The sequence below is a fragment of the Hakea prostrata genome, chromosome 10, assembly GCF_041222555.1.
Source record: "Hakea prostrata isolate BN-2017 chromosome 10, UWA_Hpros_2, whole genome shotgun sequence".
NCBI lineage: Eukaryota > Viridiplantae > Streptophyta > Magnoliopsida > Proteales > Proteaceae > Hakea > Hakea prostrata.
The window spans coordinates 37,536,223-37,563,327 of NC_142609.1; the positions used below are offsets into that span (position 1 = coordinate 37,536,223).

Here is a 27,105-nt window from a genome sequence, read left to right on the forward strand (position 1 = left end):
CATCATCTTTATTTAAAACTTTTATTTTTAATTTTTTGAGGGGATCAAATAGTGATTTACCCTTTAAAAAAAAGAGGGGATCAAATAGTGATATTTTACATGTAAAGTGAGAGAAATAAGGAAAAAATATAGGAATGCTTAAAATTTCAAAAAATGATCCCCTCGGCCCCAACATGGTTCCACCACTGGGGGTGAACATATCAAACTTGAGCATGTGAGAAAATGAGAAAAGAAATGTCAAAGCACTTGTTGATCCATGGGAGCAGGGGGGGGGGGGGCGCCCCGCCCTGTTCCCGTCGGCGGCGCCCCCCCCCCCCCCCGGGGCGGGGGGGGGGGGGGGCCCGGCGCGCCCCCCCCCCCCCCCCCCCCCCCCCCCCCCCCCCCCCCCCCCCCCCCCCCCCCCCCCCCCCCCCCCCCCCCCCCCCCCCCCCCCCCTCCCCCCCCCCCCCCCCCCCCCCCCCCCCCCCCCCCCCCCCCCCCCCCCCCCCCCCCCCCCCCCCCCCCCCCCCCCCCCCCCCCCTCCCCCCCCCTCCCCCCCCCCCCCCCCCCCCCCCCCCCCCCCCCCCCCCCCCCCCCCCCCCCCCCCCCCCCCCCCCCCCCCCTTTCCTCTCCTCTCCCCTTTCCCCCCCCTTCCCCCCCCCCCCCCCCCCCCCCCCCCCCCCCCCCCCCCCCCCCCCTGTGGTGGAAAAAAAAGATATAGTAAGACTATAGTGAAGAGGTTTTTGAAAAAAAAAAAAAAACAGATAAAACAAGACTATAGTGGAGAGGGAAGGGGGAATTGTTGATGACATATAAGATATCCCTATCTTCCATAACAACCTTAAAATAAAATAAAACAATTTTGAATGGATGCATCGGAAGGAAAATTTAATCCGGTCGCCACCCATTCCCAACCCGAATCGATGCAACTCGTTAGAAAACAGTCCGAACCGACTGTTTGACACCCCGGTCTACCCGGTCTTTAGCGGAAAACGATTCTTCATCTTCCTGTCCAGGGTGACGGATCATGAGACGAAACTCAAGCAGTTATACCGTTTCCTTAAATGTGCGTCGCAGTGGAATCAGAAGATACACTCGATTTAGCCGCGCAGATGCTGAGTATTGCTTCAGCTGTTCAATTCACCTGTAAATTGAGAGATCTCGTTGAAACTTGGAAATCCGATCTCGTTCAATTTTCATCCTAAATTTTGTTTCCCTTACTTATTCTCTCAAGCTTCTTGTTGAAGGTAAGCAGAGGTGAATGAGACATCAAGTGCTAAGTCTTTTTTGTATTTCTTTTCATATAAGCATTTAATTGAGTTCATAAAAGTCCCTTTCCTCCCAATTGATATGAACACCATTCCAGAGTTCTTGAAACTAAATTTGTGAGGGTTTGTTGATTATTCACTTTGCTTATATATGTGATATGAGTAGGTAAAAGGTTATATAATTCGACATTGGTTTACATGGACTATCTTACGTAGGAGAAAATTTAAAATCCAGGGAGAATGTGACATTTGTAGTTCCATGGACTAAAGATTGTTGATTTCCTTCTCACGTTATAGACCTGATGACATGGGACCAGCCACGTCTTGTATTGCTCTAAGTAAATCCTTTTCCGTGATGGTTGTTACCTTGCTGTGTTTCATAGTGCGATTTTTGTTGTGATCCTGTTTCATTAGTTCATTTTGTCAATTTTCTGCACTGGTGAGTTATTATTGTTATTCTTTTTTGATATTCTGTAGGGGGAAGAAGCAATTTGTAATATGGCTGCTGCTCAAAGCCCATTTTACGCCGTCAAGGAGGAGATTCAAGAATCTGTAAGTCTAGTATACTTTCCCTTTTTTCACACTGAACTGAAAAGAAGTGTCTTTACCTGGAGTATGATTAATTGGCTCCAAACATGGTATTTGGTTGAAAAGATTAAAACAATTGGTGGTTGATACTTGGTATTTTTTGAAGTGCAAAGTCTTAAAAACTTTCTTTTTTCATTCAGATTTGTTGAGACATCTAGACTGACATTACTTCTAACTTATTAGATTCTTACGGTTTTATTCACTGCTGGAGTTTGGTTAGTGACATAAAGTTACATTTGATTGAGGAAGAAGTGTTACCTTGGTTGATGATGGGTGCCTACCTATGCTTAGTAGTGATGCAATAGTTAGGCAAGCTACTGTAGCAGATAAGAAAGAAGGAAGGCTCCTAGTCACTTTTGGAATTCTATTGGTAGTCTGAATTTTAGCTCAGTTTAATTTAACTTGGGGTTCCTTTTCTTTTCTTGTTTTGACTGTTCATTTGGCCTTGTTCTGGTTGGATTAGGATTCTTCAAGTCCAGTCCCATTTTGATTAATTTTTTATTTTTATTTTTATGTGTCATGCTTTTGAATTATTAAGAATTTGAATCTATTGTACATTCCTACTGTATGTTCTGTTTTCAGAGTCCTAGTTTGTGTTGGAGTGTCAAATAGAAATCTGTTTTGACTATTCCAAGTTGTACTTTGCGTTCCAAGTTAATTTAGTGATGTTAGAGAGAGTCAGTTTAGGAATTCTATATATAAATTTTAGTGGCCTGTGGCTACTGACACAAACTTATGAGTTTATAAACTTCGATTTTCTTATATAGTTTCCAGGTGATTCAAAGCCTAAAAATTAGGTGGACTCCTAATCTGTTTCTTTCGATCCTCTTCTTTTATTTCTTCTGCATCAGGTTAGGATATCTGTGCTTTTCTATCATGCGATTTACTATTCTGCCATCTAATTCACTTTTGGGTTGCCATTGACTAGAACATCAGTTGGTGAATTGAATTTCAGTATTACTCCTACCTATTCTAATTTTAGTTCCACCATTGCTTTTAGTTAAGTTTCTGGTTTAAAAATTCCAAGGTCTAATTGAATTTCAACTTCTGTGAGTTGACTTACTGAAACTCAGTCAACGTTAGGGTTTCTTCAAAGTTAAAAATTAATGAAGTTTTGAATTGTTGATATTTTTTTGAAATTCTGTTATTCTGTGAGTTTTGAGATTCCCTACATCGGGAAAGCTTCTTCATAACTTGAAATCTAGTCATTAGAATTACATCAAAGTTTTTGCTCTTGTTTGACCTATTAATCTGCATCTATCATCATATTTAGGTTATTAAGAATTGATTTGATTTAGTTGTCAAATTTTCTCCAAATCTGGTTTATTAGTATTGCCTGCAGTCCTGTTGCAAGCTATAAATTTCATGCTGGGATTAGTTAAGCAAGTTTTCTTATTGATCTTGTAAATAGACTCAAAACCCTTGGAGCTGATGTGCCTTGAAAAATAGGTCTGTTTGATGGTGGGTCCTTCTTATATTCTTCGCTTACAAACCCTATTCCACATAGGAAACCAGGTTCTAATGGAAGATCCTAAATTCTATGGATGAAACAACAAAGTTGGTGTTGCAGAAACAATGTTTGATAACTCTCATGAAAGGTTATTGTAGGTTCATAAAATTAGACACAAAGTTTGCAATGGAGGGAAGAAGAAAAGGAGGGAAAAGGGATATGACCAAGGATGTCACCTATGCTTGGTTTGTTTCTCACCCTGTCATATACTTTGGTATCTAACCATTGGCATCTTATTGCAACTAATCACAAAGGAAAAAGTCAAATTGTGGGCTTGTAAAGAGTGTATTCTCTTTATTAATAGCTATCATTCAAAGTCTCACTTTTGCATGCCACTTACATGTTGCAAACCAGATAAATTAAAACTCTACTAATCTAGATTACGAACTGAAATTTGCAACTAAATTCTAAATAAAATCAAGCTAATAGTTTCTTAACATAAATAAAGTAGCAACAACTAACTAGAAACTAAATAAAATATCTCCTAAAATTTCTAAGTATGCTGGTTATCGGACCCATGGTGGGATATCTCGCGAGATATCTCGTTTTTCCACCTTGGCAAGACGAGATGGAGGTCGAGATCTGTGAGTCAAACAACAAAGTTGAGATGTCGCCATATCTAACAATGTTTGCCATAACTCATGAAAGGTTATCGCCATAGGGTTCATAAAATTAGAACCACAAATTTTGCCTTTTTTTTTTATGGATTTGGGAAGAATGAAACAGGAGGGAAAAGGGATACAACCAAGGAAGATCAATCATCCTACTTGTCTTGTGAATTTATGATTTGATGACTTATATAGACTTCTATGGTTGTCTAACCATTGTTATTCTTGAAAATTGCAGATTCTAATCACATGGATGGAATATAAGTCAAATTGTGGGCTTGTTGATGCATTTGATATTCTTCTTTTCATTAATAGCTTTCAATTCAAATGTTGTCTCACATTGCATTCGTAATCCTACTTACATTTTGTTTCACACTATGGATAAATTAAAAATCATACTAGGCTAGATTACACACTCAAATTTGCAACTAAATTCTAAATAAAATCAAGCTAATAGTTTCTTAACATAAATAAAGTAGCAACAACTAACTAGAAACTAAATAAAATATCTCCTAAAATTTCTAAGTATGCTGGTTATGGGACCCACTAAACTACAGAAGCCTTCTTCCAACTAAATGGGGTTGGCTACATGGATTCTTGCCTTCCAATCAGCTCTATTTGAGGCCATGCTAGATACAAGGCCTAAGCTATGCATATATTTTCTTATTACTTCTCTTAAAACTTAAGGTTATCTTAGGTCTGCCCCTAGCTCTTCTAATTCCTTCAATCTAGATTATATCACTTCTCTGTATAGGGGCATTAACAAGCCTCCATCGAACGTGGCCCTGCTACCTCAAACAATTTTCTCATAGCTTATCACTTATCAGAGCTACTCCTTGACCAACTTTAATATGATCATTCATTATCTTATGGGATCCACTAAACTGTCAACTGAAAACCAGAACTAGTGCTGGTTAATGGTACAAGGTAAGGATGTCAAGTGGTACTTACATGAAATGCTTACCCAAAACCAAAACTGAGGCAACATTACTACATATATCTACTTTTGCCCAGTTGTTTCCATCCCACTTTGTGGCATCAGACTGTCCTTTATATATTTATTTTCTTCTGGTTTATTTCTATACCCCTAAATGATATGTACGGTGCAGTTTTTGTAACATGCTGACAGTTTCAACCCAGAAACCATTTCCGTTCCGTACTGCACCCATTACCGTCTTCAAAAACCATATGAGATAATTTTTGAAATGGTTTGATATGGTACTGCTTCATGCGGGCGATTTCGGTTTCGTTTTCGGTTTGCGGCATACAGTCTTGAAATGTCATGAGCTTAAATCTTAGCGCACAATCAACCTTTACTTTCTAAATTTGGAAGACCAGCATAGTTTCTGTTTGAAGACTTGAAACTGGGTTTTCCTACTGGATTAATTTGGAGCTTGATGTTGTACTTGGGACTGTCACCCTTGGGTTTACAGTTTTGTGTAGCTGCATTTGTGCTATGAGATAAGTGGGGAATAGGAAGCTCTGTAGGTTGGACAGATTCTGATACAAACCTATTCTTGATAAATCAAAGGTGATATCCTCCCCTATCCTCTAGTTTGTTTTTATTTTTATTTTATAAATAATTGCAGTTATCATCTACTGTTGCAATGATAAATTGATTACTCTTATCCTCATCATCAACTCCAATTGCTGCAAGGTATAAATGTTACCAGGACAGCAATATGAGTTTCCCTATTTATAAAAACCGGTAATTTCCTTTGTTTCTACTGATATATCGGTTCCAAACATAGCCATGGATTACAAATCCTCTCATCTCAAAGTGCTAGGCTCATTGCCTCTTAGGTTGCTTGTTAGTTGAGGCCTCTTTCTTGCTTTGTTTGGGCTCTATTGCTTGTGCTCTTGTATCTATTTTTTTCTCTTTGGTAATGAATTATTTAATCATCCAAAAAAAAAAAAAAAAGATGCGGTTTTGTATTTTCTAGTTCTAATTTACTATTTTTTCCCCATTCTGTGGGAAGATGCAGAACAAGACAGATGGCAGTTTGAACTATAGTGGCCTTGTGGTTTCCAAAAACAAAACAATCCATGCTTACCTTCAGTCAGTTTTGGAAGATCCAAGTTTCTCTGATGAACTGCGACAGACAGCTTCGAATCTCTTGTTGAAGTCCTCAATTCCATACAAATCCCTCAGGGTTCTCTGGGTTGCATCTCCTGCTGCCACCAGGCCGAGGCTTCTCCATCTCTTCTCTGGCTCTGATTTTGTCTTTTCCAGCCCTAAACCTAGGGAGAAGGTAACATTAGATTTTGAAAACAGAATAAAAATCCTACGCTTTTTGATGTCTAATTCTTGTAGTTCTAAACTGGTAGTTTCCCCCCTTTTTCGGGAGTATACATGAGATTTTATTTTTAATAACCACAGAGTGTGGAGTTAAAAGCTAGACTGAAGAAACTTGAAGATTTGGCAGAACAAAAAGCGTATAAAGAACTTGTCAAAGATATAACACTGAGGAAGGAACTTGATGAACCTTTCTCATCTTACAAAGATCAGTTAGGGTTTGGTGAGGATCTTGCTTTCCTAATCTATGATGGTTTTCAATTGTTTATTATTTAGAGCTGAACCTTGTGTGCACAAATCTGTAATGTTGATATTATATTTTTTTTGGGTGGAGAAATGTTGCTGTTATCAATGGAAGAATTTTATTTTCCCTACAATTTTGTTGATCAAGTTGTGTTCTCTGTTTCTTGTGAAGAATAGATCCTTGATGCAATGAAAAATGATGGTAGGCCTTAAAATTTTGCAGGTTTACATGTTGCACTGACAATGTTTACTACGTATTTGGTTGGATATGCTGCATTCAGAGCTATGTTTAATCACAGCCCTGTGATGGTAACTTCAATGCATCTTGTTAATCTCTTAAAGACAAATCTCGTCTTCAACCATTTCCTCCATATGCAGGCAGAATTGATTATTGAATGAGGGTGGCGGTTTTGTCTTGAATTTGTAGAATGCTGCTGGAGGGATTCTTGGATTGGTCTTTGGGATGTTCATGGAAACAGTTCTTTTCATTATTAGAACATCTAGTCTTGACAATAAATCAGAATTTTTGACTTCAAAGTTGAAGAAGAATCAATAGCATTTTGGTTTGAGGTTAGTCTTTTCTTACATTCTTTTGAATGGCATTCGGAAATTTAATTATATGAAAAAATAATGTGAGCTTTTATTTATCCTGTGCATTTAGATTGTCCATTACCCTGTCGGCATGATCCAGTGCATCCTTTCCAAGCTTCCCAGCAGATTCATTTGGCTTTTTTATTTGTCTTTCTTGGTCATTGGGACCTGCGTTACTGCATGTGACATCAATTTGCATTCATTTTGATCACTAATTTGTAGTCTATACCTATTTGTATTATTAGGTTTGAACAGGATTTAGACTTGGTTTTTACTTTGTAGAGTATGAAAAGTTTTATGAAATGTAATCTATTTTTTTTGGTTCCAGTGAATTTATGTGATTAATTAGGTACTTTGGTTGTACTAGTGTTTTCGTGCTTCTAGAACCTCTATTCATAATTTTTTTTTCTTCAACTTTTACATCCTGAGCATAGTTTATTGGGTTTCCAGGCAGTTGGCAGCATTTGAATGGAAAAACAGAAATCAATATCAGATAACCATGGCAAAATTGACAAGGCAAGATTGGATAGGACAAGAGAGTATCAACTGATTAGAAGAAAAATAAAGAAGACCGACATGAATAGAAAATTCAGGACTGCGTATGATGTAACCCAATTCTAGGGTTAAGGAATCTTTGAAGTGATTCCCTAGAATTTAGGTTAGCCCAGGAAAATCTTCTTTGGACCAGCAAATAATACTATCAATGGGAAAAGAATGGGTATTTACAGAGGTTTCTTGAGAATGATTTGGGATAAATATTTTAAGTAATCTAAGGTACCTATGGGTGTAATTGAGATACCGAAATATCTATAGGAAAACTTAGTGTTTAATAGGTAGCTGGAATTGGATCCTGGATGGCAAAGGAAGGTATTGGGATGTTTCTGGATCTCTCAAGAATTTATGGGAGGGTCCTGGGGAGGATTAGGGTTTTAGCAAAATTATTTGGGCAGTGGTTGGGTGATCTGAATGTTCCTAAGATTAACTGGAAAGGGAAGGGAGGACTGCGGTTGGGTATTGGAAGGGTTTTGGAAAGATCTTGGGTAAGTTTGTGGAAAATCTTGAAGGATGGAATCTTGGATCTAGGGCAACCTTTCTTTCTTTCGTTTTATTTTCTTTTCTTTTCTTTTCTTCTTCTTTTCCTTTTCTTTTCTTCCCCCGTATTTCTGGATTGCCGCAAGTCAGAGAAGGGGGAAGGGGAGGCTGAGGGAGAGGAAAGGGGAGGGAGGGTGCTGCAAAAGAGGAGAAGGGCTGGGGAGGCTTTTCCTTGCTGCCGCAAGGGAGGAGGGAGGTGGGTGAGGGTTTCAGATGTGTCACAGGGGTCAGGGGAGGGTTTCCAGGTGTGCTGCAGGGTTGGGGAGGGGCTGCCAAGGCCTGTAATGGGCGGGGGATGAAGGGGGAGGCCTGTGGTAGAGAGAGGAGGTGGGGGAAGGGGATGGGGGGGGGGGGTTGCTGTATTTACTTGGGATTGGCTGTGGTTGCTGGTAGATGCTGGAGAATGGAAGAAGAGGGTTGAGGGGTTGCTAAATTTGAAGATCACTCTTGCTCAATCGTGGTCTTCTCAAAGGGCCACGATCCTTAGATTCAAATTCTCAATTCTTTATTTAATATTCAAACTTGCTTTGCAATGAAAGGAGTGGGCTATTTATGGCCTAACAATTAAAAGACTTGAAATCTAACTAGGAGTCCTTAATAAAATAGGATCTCTCTTACAATTAATCTCAGCTACATGATTAAAAGAACTCAACTTGAAATAAATATATAATTACTTATAAGAATTTTTACTTTAAAATAGATTGCCTATGACACTTGAACTCAAACAACTAACTCAAACCAGGACTTTAAAATAGAATTGGACTCAGAAATTTAAATCAAAATTTCTGAAAATAAAAACTCAACTAACAAAGAGGGGAAATTGACCAAAATACCCCTCTAGGGTTTTGGCCAGCCTATGGATTATGACAATTGGGCTTGGGCTTTGGGCCCACTTTGGAATTTTGGGCAGGGGAGGATCCTCGTCCATATCTATTCTCCCCCTTTTGAAGACATTCATCTCTAATGAATGGGATGGCTTTGCTAGATCCTTCTGAGTAATCTGTCTTCAGACTGCGCTTCTTAGGAGCTGGGCTGGACAGAGCCATCAAGAGTGGATTGCTTTGATTGGGGTCTCTCTCATTGGTTCTTAGAGTCTGTCTCTTCTTGGCATCTTCGACTATGTTCAACGTTAAGAGAACTATCTTCTGTCTCTTGTGCTCAAAAGTACACTTGTGCTCTCTACAAGTGATGGTCATGTTGTTGTCAAGGAGCCAAGTCTTCTAAGTATGATGTTTTCCATCTTTATTGATACTACATCACACCAAAACTCATCAGAATAAGAATGGAGAGTGATTGGAACTAGGCACCTGGTTGTGACATCGATCCTGGCATTATTTAGGAGGGAGACCTAATGGCTAGGGATGCTTCTCTGGCTTCAGCCCTGCTATTTGGACAAAGCTTTTTGACACTGCATTAACGCTGCTACCACTGTGCACGATGGTGTGAGCTAGTAGTCCTGCTCTTAATCTAGTATGGAAGATGGAGCTCCTCCTCCAATCTTCTCCTTCCGTTAGGGTCATCAAGATTCTAAACGTGACATTCAACTGGCCCTCTGGATCTATGCGATCTCATTGTATTCTTCCTTAAGATCAAAATTTAGTGGAGGACATTTGTGTGCCTCCTCTGGGTTAGACTGGGTGCTGTTTAGGACTGCAAGTCCTCTTCTCTTAAGACACTTACTAGCAAAGTGTCCTCTCTCGTGACAATAGAAACACTCCCCAGGGTTATTGCTGAAAATTGGGCCTCTATTTTCTACTTTGGTAGGGTTCAGTACTTTTGGAGAGATTATTGTAGTGGGAGCGTAAGGCTTTCTGCTAGGAGGATCTCTTCTGTAATCTTGGCTAGGCACCTTCTTCTGAGATAGGTGAGCTTTTGCAAGGAGATATTTGTCAAATAGTTACGATGTCTGTAACTGCTAGGGCTGCTGTATATCTTGTTTCAGACCAAGCTTGAATCGGATCATGGTTTGGAGTTTGCTTTCTCTGGTGCCTATCTTGGATGCAAGGGAATCGAATTGTTAGATGTAATCAGCTACAGACATGGTACCTTGTTTCAGTGTGTAAAACTGCTCTTGGAGTCTTACCTTATAGTGCACTGGTAGGTACCTCTGTCATTTCCTTGCTCATCTGGTTCCATGTGGTTGGTTCCCTACCTTCATAGTAGAGTTCTCTCTCCATGGTGTTCCACTAATCTCTAGCTGCACGTACCAACTTAGCTTTGGCTATCTCATATTCCTATCCTCAGATAGTTCATACCAATCGAAGTAGTCATCTAGGGCTGCTCTCCACTAGTAAAAAACCTGAGGGTCTAAGGAGGACCCATTGAACTCCTTAAGTTCGGGTTTTACCTTATGGTGGTCTGCATGCACCTCTTCTTTGTTCTTGCCCTCCAGTAAAGTAGGATTGCAGGTAATCCTCCAGTGATAGTTGTGCTCCTTGAGGCCTCCTTTGTTGCCTCTCATCTGCATTGTACTTGTCATTTACCGGGTTTTCATTCCTGTATTCTCTGGTATGCCTGTTTCTGTCTTTGGAACGTCTGGGAGGATAAGGTTCAGTATCACCTTCCTTTATGTACCTCTATGCTCCACTAGCTTCATCTCTGTGAGGTATGTACACCTGCAAATTCAGCCTTGTGATGTAAGCGAAGGAGGGTGGATCAATTTTACTTCAATGTTTGATCCACATTGAGGGATCCAAGGGTTGGGAAGATCGAAAGTAGATTTGGAATAATATGGGGGGTGAAGAATCTAACAAAATGGGTAGGGAATGTTGCAGTTGGGTATGGGTGTACAACTAATTAACTAGGAATTGTTTGGGTGTTGAAAGACTAATTTAGGATCTTTAACAAGTTGGGCATGGGATAGAAGGGATCTCAAAATTAGGTTTTAGGGAAATGGGTTTGGGGTGGGATGGAAAGGGATTTCAAAATTAGAGTTTAACAAAAGGGACTGGGATGGGGATTTGAAATAAAATTTGAAAAGGATGGATAAGGGAAGCTTGCGGTAAGGTAGGGGAGGGTTTCTTGCTCAATCTTCTCCCATTCTTTCCTTTCTTTCCTTTCTTTCATTTTCTTTTTTTTCTTTCTTGCTTTCTTTTTTTTCTTTTCTTCTTTTCTAGTTTCTTCTATTTAAGAGTTACTGCAAGGTCTGGGGAGGGATGTTTCTTGGATTCAATGGTGAGGGAGGGCAGATTGGGGGGTTTTGAAGGGTAGGGGAGGTCTGATTATAATGGGCGATGGCTTAGGGTAGGACTGGAGAAGGTTTTCTTGTGCTGAGGTTAGGTACAGTGGGGTTCTTGAGGAAATTGGTCTGAAACTTCAGATTACTATTGCCTCAAGGAAGGGAGGATTGGGAAGAAGAGGGGTGGGGACAGGGGTTGGGAGAGTGAAACTTTCTTGCTTGCTGATTCTTGAGGTAATAGGAGATGGTAGCTGCTTGCAGTGAAGAACAAGGGATCGATGGGGAGAACAGAAAAATCTCTTGGATAACCACAGAGTCCTCCTCAAAAGGACCTTGTCCGATGCCTCCTTGGCTGCAAATATATTCTTTATTCATCAACCACTGCCTTGTTACAATGGGGAGGCCTTTGTTTTTATAGCCTAACAAAATTGAAATAAGAGTATCAAAACAAGAACTCCAAGAAAAACTTCTAACAGAATTTTGTTTAAAAATTCTAATAAAACTAACTAGGACTCTACTAACCCAATCATTAGCTACTAGGGGAGAATGGATCATAATGCCCCTAAGTGGGGCGCAAGACCTATCATTGATAGGCTTTCTTGTGGCCTCCATTGGGGCTGACTTGGTGCTTACATCAGCTTGGGGCTGTGTTGGATTCTATTAGGAGTCTAATAAGAGTTTGTATAGGAGTTAAATTAGAGTTTGCATTCATGTAAACTTCTATTCCTTGTAATAGTCTACTCTCCACTTAATTATAAATAGAGGGCTTGAGATCATGGATCAATAAGCCATTCTACTACAATCGTTTATTTCAACATGGTATTAGAGCCTAAGTTCGATTGATATTTTTCAATTTTTTTTCAGTAAAACCCATCGCAGGAATTTTCTGCAACTGTAATACCGTCGTAGAGTTCTTTCTTCTGCAACAATTGCAGAATTTTTTCTACAACCATCGCAGGTTTTTTTCTACAACTATTGCAAAAACTCAAATTCATAAATTTTCTGCACTTATCGATCTCCAAAACCAAAAGGAGGGAAAGGAAAGAAGAAGAGAAGAGGAACCCTGCTGATACCACCGCTGCTATCATCAAGAACCTTGCTGCTACTGGTGCTGCTCTCATCGCTGCTTCCGCCATCGACCAAAGAAAAAAAAGGAAAAAGAAAAAGAAAGGAAGATAAAGAATCGATTTGCTTCTAGCTTCTAGGGACTGTGAGTTGTTTTCCATAATTTGCTTTCACCATCGCCTCTGTCTCTCTTTGATTTGCGATCTGTTTTAAGTCCCTCTCTTTGATTTGCGATCTGTTTTAAGCCAGGGACGATGATGAAATCCCTTTAAGCCCATCGCTTCAATAAACCAGACCAGTCCTTTGACCGAACCAGATTTTTCTCTTTTTCAAATTCCCAAATCAAATTTAGACCATATTTTGGTTCTCTTTGACTGAACCATATTATTATTTTTTTCTTTCTCTTCTTCTTCTAATCAGTTTTTTTTTCTTTTCCTTTTCTACTGTTCTGAATATTATTATAAAAAAAAAAAAGGAGAAAAAGGTAGATCTGTTTGGGTTGTTTGGCTATTGCATTCTGTTACTTCGAAAGGGTGAAGACTGAAGAACTACAGATAATTTTGTCAACATGACAACTATTGATGGTATAGCCTTGACCACTGCTTCCTTTACTACCCATACCAACACCTACCTTGCTACTTCAGGTAAAACCTTTACAAGCTTTCAAGCTTCTTCAGTTTCTACTCCTTGGATCATTGATACAGGAGCTACATATCATATGACAGGTTTATCCTCCTCTTTCTTACAATATTCTCCAACTTCTAGAAATGATAAAGTTCGAATTGCTGATGGCTCCTATTCTTCCATTACTGGAAAAGGGATTATTCAGCATTCTCCATCATTTTCTTTGTCTAAAGTTTTACATGTTCCCTCTTTCTCTACTAACTTGCTCTCTATCAGTAGTCTTACACATGACTTGAATTGTAAAGTGACTTTTTTCCCATCTTACTGTGTCTTCCAGGATCTGATCACGGGGAAGGAGATTGGACGTGGTAAACTAGACAATGGACTTTATTTGCTCGAGCCGATTGGAGAATCTACGTCTGCTTTGACTACATCTTCTAATCTGGTCCATTCGGTAATATCAGACCTTCATCAGTGGCACCATAGGCTAGGTCACCCCCCTCTAGGAACTCTTAAGAAAATATTTCCTGATTTGGTTTCTTCTTATAATGAAAATAAAATTTTTTTTGAAGCCTGCATTTTTTCAGAATAGACTCGTTCTACTTATTTACCTTCTCTTCATAATAGAAAACCTATTCCTTTTATGCTAATTCATACTGATGTGTGGGGTCCCTGTTGATGTGTGTGTATTACTGGGCATAGGTACTTTGTTACTTTTATTGATTGTCACTCTCGTTCTACATGCATTTATCTTTTAAAACAAAAAAAAGAGGTTTTCCGATGTTTTCGTGACTTTCATAATATGATTAAAACTCAGTTCAATGCCACTATGAAGATCCTTCGCAGTGACAATGGCACAGAGTATATTGATGGTGAATTTTAAAGATCTCTCTGATTCTGGCATAATACATCAGACCAGTTGCGTTGATACAGCTGCCCAAAATGGGGTTGCCGAAAGGAAGAATCGGCATCTCTTAGAGATAGCCTGTTCCATTATGATTTCTATGAATGTCCCTGACCAATACTGGAGTGATGCTATTCTCACTGCTACTTACCTTATGAATAGGATGCCAGTAGGATACTTGGTTTTAAATGTCCTAATGAGATTCTTCAGGGAGCCTCTTCTTTTGTTATTCCCCCAAAGGGTTTTAGATGTGTGTGTTATGCCAGAATCATAGCCCACCAGAGTAAGCTGGCTCCCCGCGGCCTACGCTGTATATTTTTGGGGTATTCTGCTACTTAGAAAGGGTACAAATGTTATCATCCTCCTTCCAGGAAATCATTGTATCCATGGATGTAATTTTTTATGAGTTTTGCCCTTACTATACACCTCTCCAGGGGGAGAGTCCTAGAGGAGAGGTGTTCTTTCCGACTCTAGATCTTCCTATCACACACCAACACAACTTAAGAGTCCCAGAAAGAGTTTCCTGACCAGGGAGAGACTTTGGCCAGTATACCTGAGGACTCGAATCCTCCCCCTTCGATTTCTGAACCATGTGAAGAACCTAGCCAAGGGGAGACCACTCCTGTGAGACACACTGTTGGGGTCTTTCAAAACCAGATTGACTAGAATAAGGATGTGTAGACTTATCAAGAGGAAAAATACAACCGGCTAAAGCAGGTGGAGAAAGGTGATACGTTACCACTTCAGTCTCCTGCTCCAGAATCAGATTCTACTGAGGTATCTTCTTCCGATCTTCCTATTGCTGTTAGAAAAGGGGTCAGATCTTGTACTCAACATCCCATAGATAAATTTGTTTCTTATAACTCTTTGTCTGACTCCTATCGTGCTTTTATATCCTCTCTGTCATCTGTATCTGTTCCTAAAAGTTGGCAGGAAGCCTATCTTGATAAGAGATGGAAGGAAGCTATGGTAGAGGAAATGCAGGCAATGAAGAAAAATGACACTTGGGAGCTGATTACACTTCCTTCAGGAAAAAAACCAGTGGGCTGCAAATGGGTATTTGTGGTTAAACAAAATATGGATGGATCAGTCAACAAGTTGAAAGCTAGACTAGTTGTAAAGGGGTTTACTCAGACCTATGGGATTGATTATCAGGAGACCTTTGCCCCTGTTGCGAAACTAAATACTGTCAGAATTCTGTTGTCAGTAGCTGTGAACAAACACTGGAACTTGCACCAACTAGACGTAAATAATGCCTTCTTACATGGGGAGTTAGCAGAAGAGGTCTATATGGAAATCCCACATGGTTTTTCCGATGACAATACTGCAGGGAAAGTCTGTCGGTTGAAGAGGTCAATATATGGGTTAAAACAGTCTCCTAGATGTTGGTTTGGACGCCTTCTGAAGGCAATGACTTCTATTGGGTACAAGCAAAGCAATGTTGATCATACACTATTTGTCAGGAAGTCAGGTACTAACATCACACTTCTCATTGTTTATGTAGACGATATTGTCATCACAGGGAATGATGGTGAAGAAATTCAAAAGTTGAAAGACTTTCTTGGCAGAGAGTTTGAAATTAAAGATCTAGGGAAGTTACAGTATTTCTTAGGGATTGAGGTGGCTCGATCAAATAAAGGTATATTCCTATCCCAAAGAAAGTATGTCCTAGATCTATTATCAGAAGTGGGAATGTTGGGGTGTAAGCCAGTTGATACCCCTATTGAAGCTGGAGCTAAACTTAAAGAAAAAAGAGGAGAACCAGTGGACAAAGGAAGATACCAAAGGCTGGTAGGGAAGCTAATTTACTTGTCCCACACCAAGCCAGACATCGCTTATGCTGTAGGGATAGTGAACCAATTCATGCATGATCCATATTTAGCTCATATAAAGGCTGTTACCAGAATACTACAGTATTTGAAAGGAACTCCTGGAAAAGGAATACTTCTATCACCCACCGATAATCTAAAAGTAGAAGCATACACTGATGCAGACTGGGCTGGATCTCCAGACAGAAGTCAATTTCAGGTTACTGTACCTTTGTTGGAGGTAATCTAGTTACTTGGAGAAGTAAGAAACAGAATGTGGTAGCTTTATCTAGTACTGAAGCTGAATATAGAGCTATGGTTCATGGAGTTTGTGAGCTACTATGGTTGAAAGGCTTGCTGCAAGATATTGGAGTTTAAGTTCCAAACCCTATGATGTTATATTGTGACAACAAGTCTGCTATTAGTATTGCTAATAATCCAGTGCAACATGATCAAACTAAGCACATTGAAATTGACAGGTTTTTTGTCAAAGGAAAGTTGGAACAAGGGCTTATCTGCATGCCTTTTGTAAGATCTGGAGACCAAGTAGCCGATGTTTTCATGAAGGGTTTGAAAGAAAGAGATTTCCTTCCTATTGTAGGCAAGTTGGGCATGACTAATATCTATGCCTCAACTTGAGGGGGAGTGTTGGATTCTATTAGGAGTCTAATAAGAGTTTGTATATGAGTTAAATTAGAGTTTGCATTCATGTAAACTTCTATTCCTTGTAATCGTCTACTGTCCACTTAATTATAAATAGAGGGCTTGAGATCATGGATCAATAAGCCATTCTACTACAATCGTTTATTTCAACAGGCTGCTTGTGGTGGTGGTGGAGGGTGAACGATGACTAATGGTGGTGGTGGAGGGTGAACAATGACTGGTGGTGGCGATGGTGGAGTGTGACTGGTATCACCATTCCTGCCTGCTCTAGATGAGTATCCTCATGTCTAGATTTGCAACTTGGGTGGTCAACCCTTGTAGTTGTTGGAGCATCTCAGTCTAAGTCTTCAAGATTTGTTCCAATTGTCTAGAGATCACTAGTTTGTCCATGGCAATGTAATGCTGGTTTTTCTTGCTCTGTTACCAAATTGATGTAACTCAATTCTTGGGTTAGGGAATCTTTGAAGTGGTTCCCTATAATTTAGGGTTAGCCCAGGAAAAATCTTCATTGAACCAGAAAATAATACTATCAATGGGAAAATAATGGGGATTTAGGGAGCTTTTGTTGGGAATGATTTGAGATAAATGTTTGAGTAATCTAAGGTTCCTGTGGGTGTAATTGAGATACCCAAATATCTAAGGGTAAACTTAGTGCTTGAATGGGTAGCTGGAATTGGATCCTGGATGGAAAAGGAAGGGATTGGGATGTTTCTGGATGTCTAAAAAATTCATGGGAGGGTCTTAGGAAGGATTAGGGTTTTAGCAAAGTTATTTGAGAAGTGGTGGGGTGATTTGAATTTTCCTAAGATTAACTGGAAAGGGAAGGGAAGATCATGGGTTGTGATGTAACCCAATTATAAGGCTAATGATTCAGAACTGATACCCCAGAATTTAGGGTTAGCCCAGGATGATTTAAATAACTTGACAAAATCTAATGGGAGTTTTTGTGGTAGCTTGGGAACCTAAGGGAAGAGTAATGGGATGATTTTTGGATCTCTTGGAGTATGGGAGAACCCTAGAGACAAAGTTTGGATGGATATGGGTTGGTATTGGGATGATTAGGGTGTTATCAAATCCCTATGAATTGGTTTTTGAGATAGTTATGGTTCTAGGGAAGGACTAGGAGATAAAATTGGATCCAAATGGGTGGGTAGGGGAAGCCTAAATTTTCCCAAAATACCCAAGGAAGCTTGTAGTTAAGTATGAGAATGGTTGGAGATCGTTTTGATTAACTATGGGCTGAATCTCTAATGGCAGGTAAGGGTTTGTTCTTGAAAAGATCTTGGACAGTCTTGATCTCTCTTTCTTTCTATTTTGTTTCTTTTCTTTTCTTTCTTCTTCTTTCTTCTTTCTTTCTTTTCCTTTCTGTCTCACTTCTGCCGCAAGTCAGAATTGGGGGTTTTCGGGTTCCCCCCCTCTTCTTTGGGTTTTTTTTTTTGGGGGGGGGGGTTGATAGGGAAAAGAGTGGGGAAGAGGGAGTCGCAAGGTTGGCGAGGGGTGGGGGAGAGGCTGGGAAATGTCACAAGGGGCAGGGGAGGGGTTCTACGGTGTCTCGGGCTGGGGGAGGCTGCTGTCTAGGGTGAGCAAGGGGAAGGGGAATTCGGGGGGGTTCTTGCGATTGGTTTGGGAGGTGGGGGGGGGGGGGGGGGGGGGGGGGGGGGGGGGGGGGGGGGGGGGGGGGGGGGGGGGAGGGGGGGGGGGGGGGGGGCGCGGGGGGGGGGGGGGGGGGGGGGGGGGGGGGGGGGGGGGGGGGGGGGGGGGGGGGGGGGGGGGGGGGGGGGGGGGGGGGTGGGGGGTGGGGGGGGGGGGGGGGGGGGGGGGTGGGGGAGGGGAGGGGCAGGGGGCGGGAGGATATGTGATGGGGGGGGGGCTGGGGGGGGGGGCCGAATCCACCCGCAAAGATATTATTAATTTTTTTTTTGTAGATTATTAATTTAAAAAGTGGGGGGGGGGGTTATTGTGGGTTTTATAAAACTAATTTAGGGGTTGAAGCACAACCAGAACCATAAATTACTGTTCACGCTACTGTAGCGTGAACAGTAACCTAGATGATCTTTTTCATATTTGGTGGGCCCCAAGTTTAGCTTGCATGGAAATAGATTCAAATTTGGTGGGCCCAAACTCCAGCTTGCAAGGAGATAAAATAGGATCTGTTTTCGTGGGAGTTCTAGAGATAATTTAGAATTTTATTATTTATTATTGGGATAATCATGTAATCAAAGTTTTTTTTATTTGGGTAGGATATCTAGGATAAGTTTTAGTTAGTTTTAAATTCCTAAGAGTCCTTGTAGGATCAGTCTTTTGTTAGTTTTAAATTACCAAGAGTCCTATTAGAGTCTGTTTTCGTATCAAGTATGTTTGTTTTGTTATTTAAACACTTGTAATCAGCTTATTGAGTATGGAATAGAAAAAAATGAATTGAAGCTTTAGCTTTGTGCGTTTGCAGCCCCCCCCCTTCTCTCCTCTTTTCTTCTTCTTCTTCTTTTCTTCTTATGAGTGTTCTTCTCTCTCTTTCTCTTCTTCAAGACTAATTCTTCTAAGATTTCCCTTCTTCCCCCTATCTTCTTTATATCCTTCTTTCTTCTATATTCTGTCCCCCATTATTTGGTATCAGAGCCCAAACCTGGATAGATCTCTTCTTTATCTCATTGTTTGTTCAACCTTCTTTTCTCTCTTCCTTGTTTTCTTCTCCTCCTTGAGATCTTTCTACTCTTCATCCTTTCTTTATTGCCCCTAATTTCTTTTCTCAGTAATTGTGAACAATGCTACAACAACCTATCAAATCTTTTTTTTGTGGTGCCAATCGTGAGACAGATTTCTTCTATGAAACTCGAGGACGAGTTTTTTTTAAGAGAGGGAGAAATTGATGCAGCACAACCAGAACCAGAAATTACTGTTCACGCTACTGTAGCGTGAACAATAACCTAGATGATCTTTTTCATATTTGGTGGGCCCCAAGTCTAGCTTGCATGGAAATAGATTCAAATTTGGTGGGCCCAAACTCCAGCTTGCAAGGAGATAAAATAGGATCTGTTTTCGTGGGAGTTCTAGAGATAATTTAGAATTTTATTATTTATTATTGGGATAATCATGTAATCAAAGTTTTTTTATTTGGGTAGGATATCTAGGATAAGTTTTAGTTAGTTTTAAATTCCTAAGAGTCCTTGTAGGATCAGTCTTTTGTTAGTTTTAAATTACCAAGAGTCCTATTAGAGTCTGTTTTCGTATCAAGTATGTTTGTTTTGTTATTTAAACACTTGTAATCAGCTTATTGAGTATGGAATAGAAAAAAATGAATTGAAGCTTTAGCTTTGTGCGTTTGCAGCCCCCCCCCCCCCTCCTTCTTCTCCTCTTCTCTTCTTCTTCTTATGAGTTTTCTTCTCCCTCTTCCCCTTCTTCAAGAATAATTCTTCTAAGCTTTCCCTTCTTCCCCCTATCTTCTTTATCCTTCTTTCTTCTCTATTCTGTCCCCCATTACCTATAATCTATAATCTAAGGGGGGGCCTTTTTAAAAGGGGACCCCATAAAAAAAAAAATTCCCCCCTTAAAAAAAAAAACATATTAAAAAAAAAAACGCCCCCCAAAAAGGGGGAATTTTTGAAAAAAAAAAAATAAATATTAAAAAGAGGTTGTTTAAGGAGGGGGGACCCTTAAGACTCAAGACTCAACTACTAAATCAAACTAAGACTTTTAACTAAAATTGGACTCTGAACTTTAAACCATACAATCTGAAATTAAAATATTTAACCTAGAGGGGAACATGACCAAAATACCCTCTAGGGTTCAGCCAGCTTATGGAGGCCTCCAACTGGTCTTGGGCTTTGAGCCCACTTTCAGGTTTTGGCCAGGGGGTGGGCCTGCTTTTACATCAGGTTGGGTATGGGAAGGGTTTTGGAAAATCCTGGGTAAGTTTGTGGAAAATCTTGAAGGATGGAATCTTGGATCTTGGGCAACCTTTCTTTCCTTTCTTTGGTTGGGTATGGGAAGGGTTTTGGAAAGATCTTGTGCAAGTTTGCGGAAAATCTTGAAGGATGGAATCTTGTATCGTGGGCAACCTTTCTTTTCTTTTGTTCTTTCTGTTTTTCTGGATTGCTGCAAGTCAGAGAAGGGGGAAGGGGAAGCCAAGAGGGAGAGAAAAGGGGAGGCAGGGAGCTGCAAAAGAGGAGAAGAGCTGGTGAGGGTTTCAGTTTCTGCCACAAGGGAGGAAGGAGGTGGGGGAGGGATTCAGATGTGTCACAGGGATTGGGGGAGGGTTTTCAGGTGTGTCGCAGGGTTGGGAAGGGTCTGCCAAGGCCTGCAATGAGTGGGGGATGAAGGGGGAGGGCTGTGGTAGAGAGAGGAGGTGGGGGAAGGGGATGGGGGCCTGCCATACTTGGGAGCTGTTCTGGTTGCTGGTAGATTCTGGAATGGAAGAAGAGGGTTGCGAGGTTGCTGAAATTGAAGAAGAAGATCACTCTTGCTCAACTGTGCCTTCCTTAAAGGGCCTCGATCCTTGGGACTCAAATTCTCAATTCTTTGTTCAATATTGAGACTTACTTTACAACGAGAGGAGTGGCTATTTATAGCCTAACACCTAAAAGACTTGGAATCTAATTGGGAGTCCTTTATAAAGTAGGACAATTAATCTCAGCCACATGATTAAAAGAACTCAACTTGAAATAAAGATCTAATTACCTATAAGGAATATTACTTTAAAATAGATTGTCTATGACTGTAGAACTCAAACAAGGACTTCAAAATAGATTTGATTTCAGAAAATTAATTCCAAACTTCTGAAAATAAAATACTCAACTAGCAAAGAGGGGAAATTGACCAAAATACCCCTCTAGGGTTTTGGCCAGCCTATAGGTTATGCCAATTGGGCTTAGGCTTTGGGTTTGGAATTTTGGCTAGGGGGAGCATCCTTGTTCACATAAGGTAGGATTGAAATCAATGGCAAATTACTAGAGAAAGAAGGAAATAAGCAACCAAGAGAGGATATTATGCAGCTAACAGAAAAGCAATTTAAACTTCTTAATGTACCCCCGGGTCTGGGTTAACCTTCCAGCACCCTCTTTAATTAGAACCAGCACAAATTTGGACCTATAATAGGGTTATGGTTATCTGTTGGATGACCTGGGGTATACATTGGGATGGCTGGATATTAATGGATAACCTATGGGATGGTTTGGGTATACCTCGAGATGGCTGAACATTAATGGATAACCTATGTGAATATTCTGGATAGAGATTGTGAGGTTAACAAAGTACTGGATGGGCTAAAGAGTTACATATGGGGCTAGGGAGAGTTCTATGGTTTTAACACAATTATGATGGGAGCGTGGATTTTGGTGGAGTTGGTCTTGGGTTATCCAGAGGTATCCTAGGTAGGATGGGATAAGGAAATTAAGTGTTCAAGTGGGGCGGGATACTGAAAGATTATTATGGGATGAATTAGGGTTGGTAGGACAAGGAAATAAATGGAGTAGGGTTAATATGGGTAGGAATTGAGATACCTAAAATTACCTGGAAGGGAAAGGACTTGTGGTTCGGGAAAGAGGGGGAGTGGTAGTGGCTTAGGGAGGGAGGGTACTTGGTGGATTCTTGCAATGTTCTTGAAAGGATCTTGAAGTTCTTTCAAGAATTCTTGATTCTTTCTTCTTATTTCTACTTAGTTTCCCTTTTTTTCTTTCCTCTCTCTCTCTCCCTCCTTTTCTTCTTTCATTCTATTTTAGTTTTGCCACAAGAATCAAGAAAGGTGATAAGAATCCACGAATCGAATGCAAAACTGATATTATTTAATTGATAGAATAACGATGAACAATGATAAACTGGTTACAATGGTGCCAGTCACCCCCACAACACATTGCTGCCCCTCAGCCTACGGCTGCCCAAACACTCACATAAATAATCCTTGACTACTACTCACATCTTACCCCTATTTATAACCCCTAATCAACCTTAATCTCCCCAAATCTCTCTTATTCAGTAGTGAATATTCTGCAATATTCTGCCTGTCCCCAAATCTCTCTTATTCAGTAGTAAATATTCTACAATATTCTGCAAATCATTCACAATATTCTGCCTATCCCCAAATCCCTCTTAGTCAGTAGTAAATATTCTGCAATATTCTGCAATCATTCTTTATTCAACAACCTCCTTCTTAGGACCAGATCTGATTACTTTCCCTAACTGTTGTTCGCTAGATATTCAACAAATCATTCCTCTCCCAATATAGCATAATATTGTGATCCCAGGGCTCTATCACTACCGGCCCCTCGAAAATCACCTTGTCCTCAAGGTGATGGAAAATTGGAAGCTTGGTCTTTACATGTTTGCCACACAACCATGCTAGTTCGACATTCTGCACAACATACCTCCTTGAGAACCAATAATCACATAACTCCAAGCAACCCAAATGAAGAAAAACCTTGGAAATTTCAACTGAATTAAAGAGTACACTAGGAATAGCCATTGGAACTGACTTCAGCTGAACAACAATAACATATGGACCCATATAAAGCACAACTCCTGCTGCCTTGAGTTTCGTGTCAATATATGAATTAAGGACTTGGAGCGGATTAGCAGCATTGGTTGACATACCGTCATTTGCAGCAATTTCCCCTTTGGCCTCTTTTTCACATTCTTTTAAAATCTCTACCAATGCTTAATCGCCATGGTTACTATTTGCAATACCGTCACCCCTTGTCTGGATGGCTTCGAAATTTTTCAGAGCATTCTCTGTGATTTCAACCTTTGCTGCTTTTATTTGATCCTTTATTGATGCTTCATACACTGTGATGCCATTAACTTGCTCAAACCTGGTATTTTCTGCTTCTCCTGCTCCATCAGTTGCTTGCTCAACATTGAAATCCAATTTCAGGGCTTCCTTGAAGGTTAACCAATTGAAGTTCGACCAGTTTTTCTGGTAAAACCATGCTAACGCCTCTCCTTCTAAATGTTGCAGTGCCACTCCCAATCTATGTTCATCATCGATCTGGTGTTCCCAACAAAATAACAAAACTTCAAGAAGCCATTCTTGCACATCCCCTTCCCCGAAAAATATGGATAATCCGGTTTCCATTGCTTCCCGTGGATTAAAACGCGCTCTGATACCAATTTGATAAGAACCCACGAATCGAATGCAAAACTGATATTATTTAATTGATAGAATAACGATGAATAATGATAAACTGGTTACAATGGTGCCAGTCACGCCCACAACACATTGCTGCCCCTCAGCCTACGGTTGCCCAAACACTCACATAAATAATCCTTGACTACTACTCACATTTTACCCCTATTTATAACCCCTAATCAACCTTAATCTCCCCAAATCTCTCTTATTCAGTAGTGAATATTCTGCAATATTCTGCCTGTCCCCAAATCTCTCTTATTCAGTAGTAAATATTCTACAATATTCTGCAAATCATTCACAATATTCTGCCTATCCCCAAATCCCTCTTATTCAGTAGTAAATATTCTGCAAATCATTCTTTATTCAGCAACCTCCTTAGGACCAGATCTGATTTCTTTCCATAACTGTTGTTCGCTAGATATTCAGCAAATCATTCCTCTCCCAATATAGTATAATATTGTGATCCCAGGGCTCTATCAAAAGGGGAAAAAATAAAAAGAAGGGAAGGAGATGGTGCTGCAAGGAAGAGAAGGAGTGAGGGTGGGGATGCTGCTGCAAGGACTAGAAGGGGAAGGAGGGCTGGGGAGGGGCTGCGATGGCATGTGAAGGGGCTGGGGAGGGTCTTACGATGGAAGGGGAAGGGGAATTGGGGTTGGGTAGGGGGTTTTTGGGGTGTACTTGGCTGGGAATGAAAGAGTTCTTGATGGTGCTGGTATTTGATTGCTCCTAGGCTGTGATGAGATTGGAAGAAGATGGCTGCTGGAAATTGCTGAAATTACTCAAGGAATCACTTTTCCCTCAACAACCCACAGTCGCCCCGCGGGGGGGGGTGGTGTGTTGACCCAAGTCTAAATTCTGATTTAATCAAAACAAACCTTATCTAGAAGGAACCTTGTAACCAGATTCCAATTAGGACTCCCTTACAAGTAGGAGACTCAATTAACTACACTTTGACTCAACTAACCAAGGAAAAGAAAGTAGATCTAGAATCTTCACGAGTCAAGGAATCTAAATAGATCAAAGACGCCCCAAAGGAAGGCATGTAAAATGACCAAAATATCCCTAGGGGCATTCAGCCAGCCCTTGCTGCCCCATGCTCAAGAGAGCTGTTTGGGCTTGATTCAAAGGCTTCCTTGGGCCTTCTTTTGGGGGTTCTTGGGGGTGGGGGGAGGGGGCTGGGCCTGATTTCATCACTTCTATTTCTCCCAAACTTGAATCATTTTTTTTTCAGGTGTGGGGGTAGGGGAGAGGAAGGGTTGCTTGTATAGATCCTATTATGGACTGAAAAATCTAAACATTATTTGAACCAGGACTCCCTGCATTTACTAAGTGTCCAAATACAAATTTCTAACATTTTACTAGTCTAACCAACCACTATAAGATTTTAGTATCTTAGATACCATAAATTACTAATTGCCTCGTTATACAATTAAGCAAGAAAAAACCTAATATCTACCAACATAGGCCTCAAATAGAACCAAATCCTTGGTCTTTGTGAAGGTGTAGGGAGTCATTATCTCAGGCTTCCATGACCTGTCATGCTTGTCAGACCACAGCTACAACCATAGGTACACCGTCATCAGCTATATATTGAATACAAGGGTAGATTACACTCCTTCAAAGATTCTATTTACGGAACCCCTTCCAGAAAAAACACTGTTCAGTGATGATATCAGCCTTAACGTATTTGGTTAATCCCAACATTACCCTTATATAGAAGAATTTTTATTCTCAAATGTTTCATTTGCTCGTCTTATTACTTCTTCTTCTTTAATTTCTTCGTTGTCATAATTGTAATGTTCTAAAAGAATCAGGAAAAGCAACAGAAAAGATGAAATAAAACACCTGAAGGAGATGACCTCGGCTTCATTTCCAGTTGCAGTTGTTCTCCTGAACTGTTGAAACTCTCTGCCTTCTTCCTCAAATAGTAAAACTTCCTTTCATCGGAGACTTCTTCTTCATCTTCACCTTGTCTCTCCTCTTTCAACTTCAATATTTAATACCCAATGAAGATACACAGAAGATGAGGTGCTTTTTACAAGTTCAGCAAATAGTCAACTTGTGAGCTTCTAAAATAGTTCTTCACCCGCCCCCCCCCCCAAAAAAAAAAAAAAAAAAAAACCTTCTTCCCGTTTTCAGTCTGTGATAGCAGCAGAAGAAATTTATTCCAAGAAAAGCAAAAAGGGCATGAATTCAAACAGAATATAAGGAGAACAATCAACAATAATAAACGGCAATTAAATATCAAACTTTTTTTTGATCACGAAGGGAAATGCCTGATAATAAGTGAATGTCGAAGTGTCGAACCTAGAATTAAGAACCCCAAGGATTTTAGCTCAGCTGGCAAAGAGACCAACACCTCATAATATCCTCCCCCCCCCCCCTTCCAACAACAACAAAGAAAACCTTAAGGGTCATGGCTTAGAAAATCAAAATTAAGACAAAATTAGGGAAGAGCGGTATCTATCCAAGATCAAGTAAGCCATTTGGAGACTACGTTATCTCCAGCGAATATAAATCTGGTGGTGCCAAGAACACCTTTTTTCCTCCTTTTAAGCTTGAATACCAAGATATTCCTTGCGGAGATATCAAGAGTATTTTAAGCAGATTTTCTTTTTCGCGCTGCCCCAATCCACAGGATTAAAAAAAAAAAAGAATTCTCCAAGTTTGATTAGTCTCAGAAGCAAATTCATCTCTGAGGTTTCCTTTTCTGTTGGTATGAAAGTTGACTGTTGGCTTATTAATCTAAGGAGTGTGGTGATTTGGTCTCTAATTTGTCAGAGTGCTCTTCAATGCTGACTAACTAATAAGGGATTTGCAGCTGAGAGAAGTCAATTGACGAAGATGATGCTTTGGTCTGGTTCATGCAGGTTGATGGTAGTAGTAAAGCTCAAGATGAAGATGGAGCAGAAATTGTATCGGGTGAGGAAGCCAAACGAGATTATTACTACAATGACGAAGAAGAAGAAGAAGAAATAGGAGCTGAACGATGAACTATGTGATGAGAAGAGTCCTTTTATATAACGGTTTTTTGAGGGTGTAAATGGATATATTAAGATAACTTTAAGAGAAGTGGTCAGAAAGGATATACGTGGCTTAGGCCTTGTATTAAGCATAAGCTTAAACAGAGCTGATTGGAATGCAAGACTCCATTTAGCTGTGACAAGACTTCTTGTTGTAAATGGATATATTAAGGCTGAAGCCATCACTTAAAAGTGTTTCTTCATGGACTGGTTATGGTTGATACTTGATAGAATATTTAGGTATTAGTAGAGGGGAGTGTAATTTTCTCTACATTGAAATGTTTAATAAAATTGAACCACTGTCAGTGTTGGAGCCACAGTTCAGTCTTTATTATGTGCTTGGGTGGTGTATTTACATGTTAACCCTAAATTATGGTGTAGGCCAGCCATTATTGAACCAACCTGAATTTCATTTTAAACCAGTGTTCACAAAACTGAGTATATTGTTTCTGTAAATTGTTGAGTATTTTTTACACAAAAGAAGGATGAAATGTTGAAATTCAGCTAGTTGATTGAGTCAATGTTTCATCTATGTTTGTCTATCTACC

General features: G+C 40.3%; 1 protein-coding gene across 4 annotated transcripts; it reads left to right on the top strand.

Moving 5' to 3' along the window:
- The first annotated feature begins 941 nt into the window (after positions 1-941).
- On the top strand, positions 942-26,981 carry LOC149002755 (uncharacterized). 4 transcript variants are annotated; one of them, XM_089138964.1, is made up of 7 exons: positions 942-1,226; positions 1,725-1,799; positions 5,933-6,205; positions 6,334-6,472; positions 6,716-6,801; positions 6,920-7,062; positions 26,405-26,981. In XM_089138964.1, the coding sequence occupies exons 2-6, from the start codon at positions 1,746-1,748 to the stop codon at positions 7,046-7,048; spliced, it is 681 nt and encodes a 226-aa protein (XP_088995090.1). In that variant the 5' UTR covers positions 942-1,226; positions 1,725-1,745; the 3' UTR covers positions 7,049-7,062; positions 26,405-26,981. The 4 variants fall into 4 exon arrangements, with proteins under 4 accessions (XP_088995090.1, XP_088995092.1, XP_088995093.1 ...); XM_089138966.1 differs by having other exon boundaries at positions 5,939-6,205; XM_089138965.1 differs by lacking the exon at positions 942-1,226 and adding an exon at positions 1,547-1,585.
- Positions 26,982-27,105: the final 124 nt, after the last annotated feature.

Coding starts and splice junctions, on each gene's coding strand:
- LOC149002755 (XM_089138964.1), top strand. CDS start 1,746: ATGGCTGCTGCTCAAAGCCCATTTTACGCCGTCAAGGAGGAGATTCAA. Junction 6,206..6,333: donor GCCCTAAACCTAGGGAGAAG/GTAACATTAGAT, acceptor TAATAACCACAG/AGTGTGGAGTTAAAAGCTAG. Junction 6,802..6,919: donor TTAATCACAGCCCTGTGATG/GTAACTTCAATG, acceptor TTGAATTTGTAG/AATGCTGCTGGAGGGATTCT.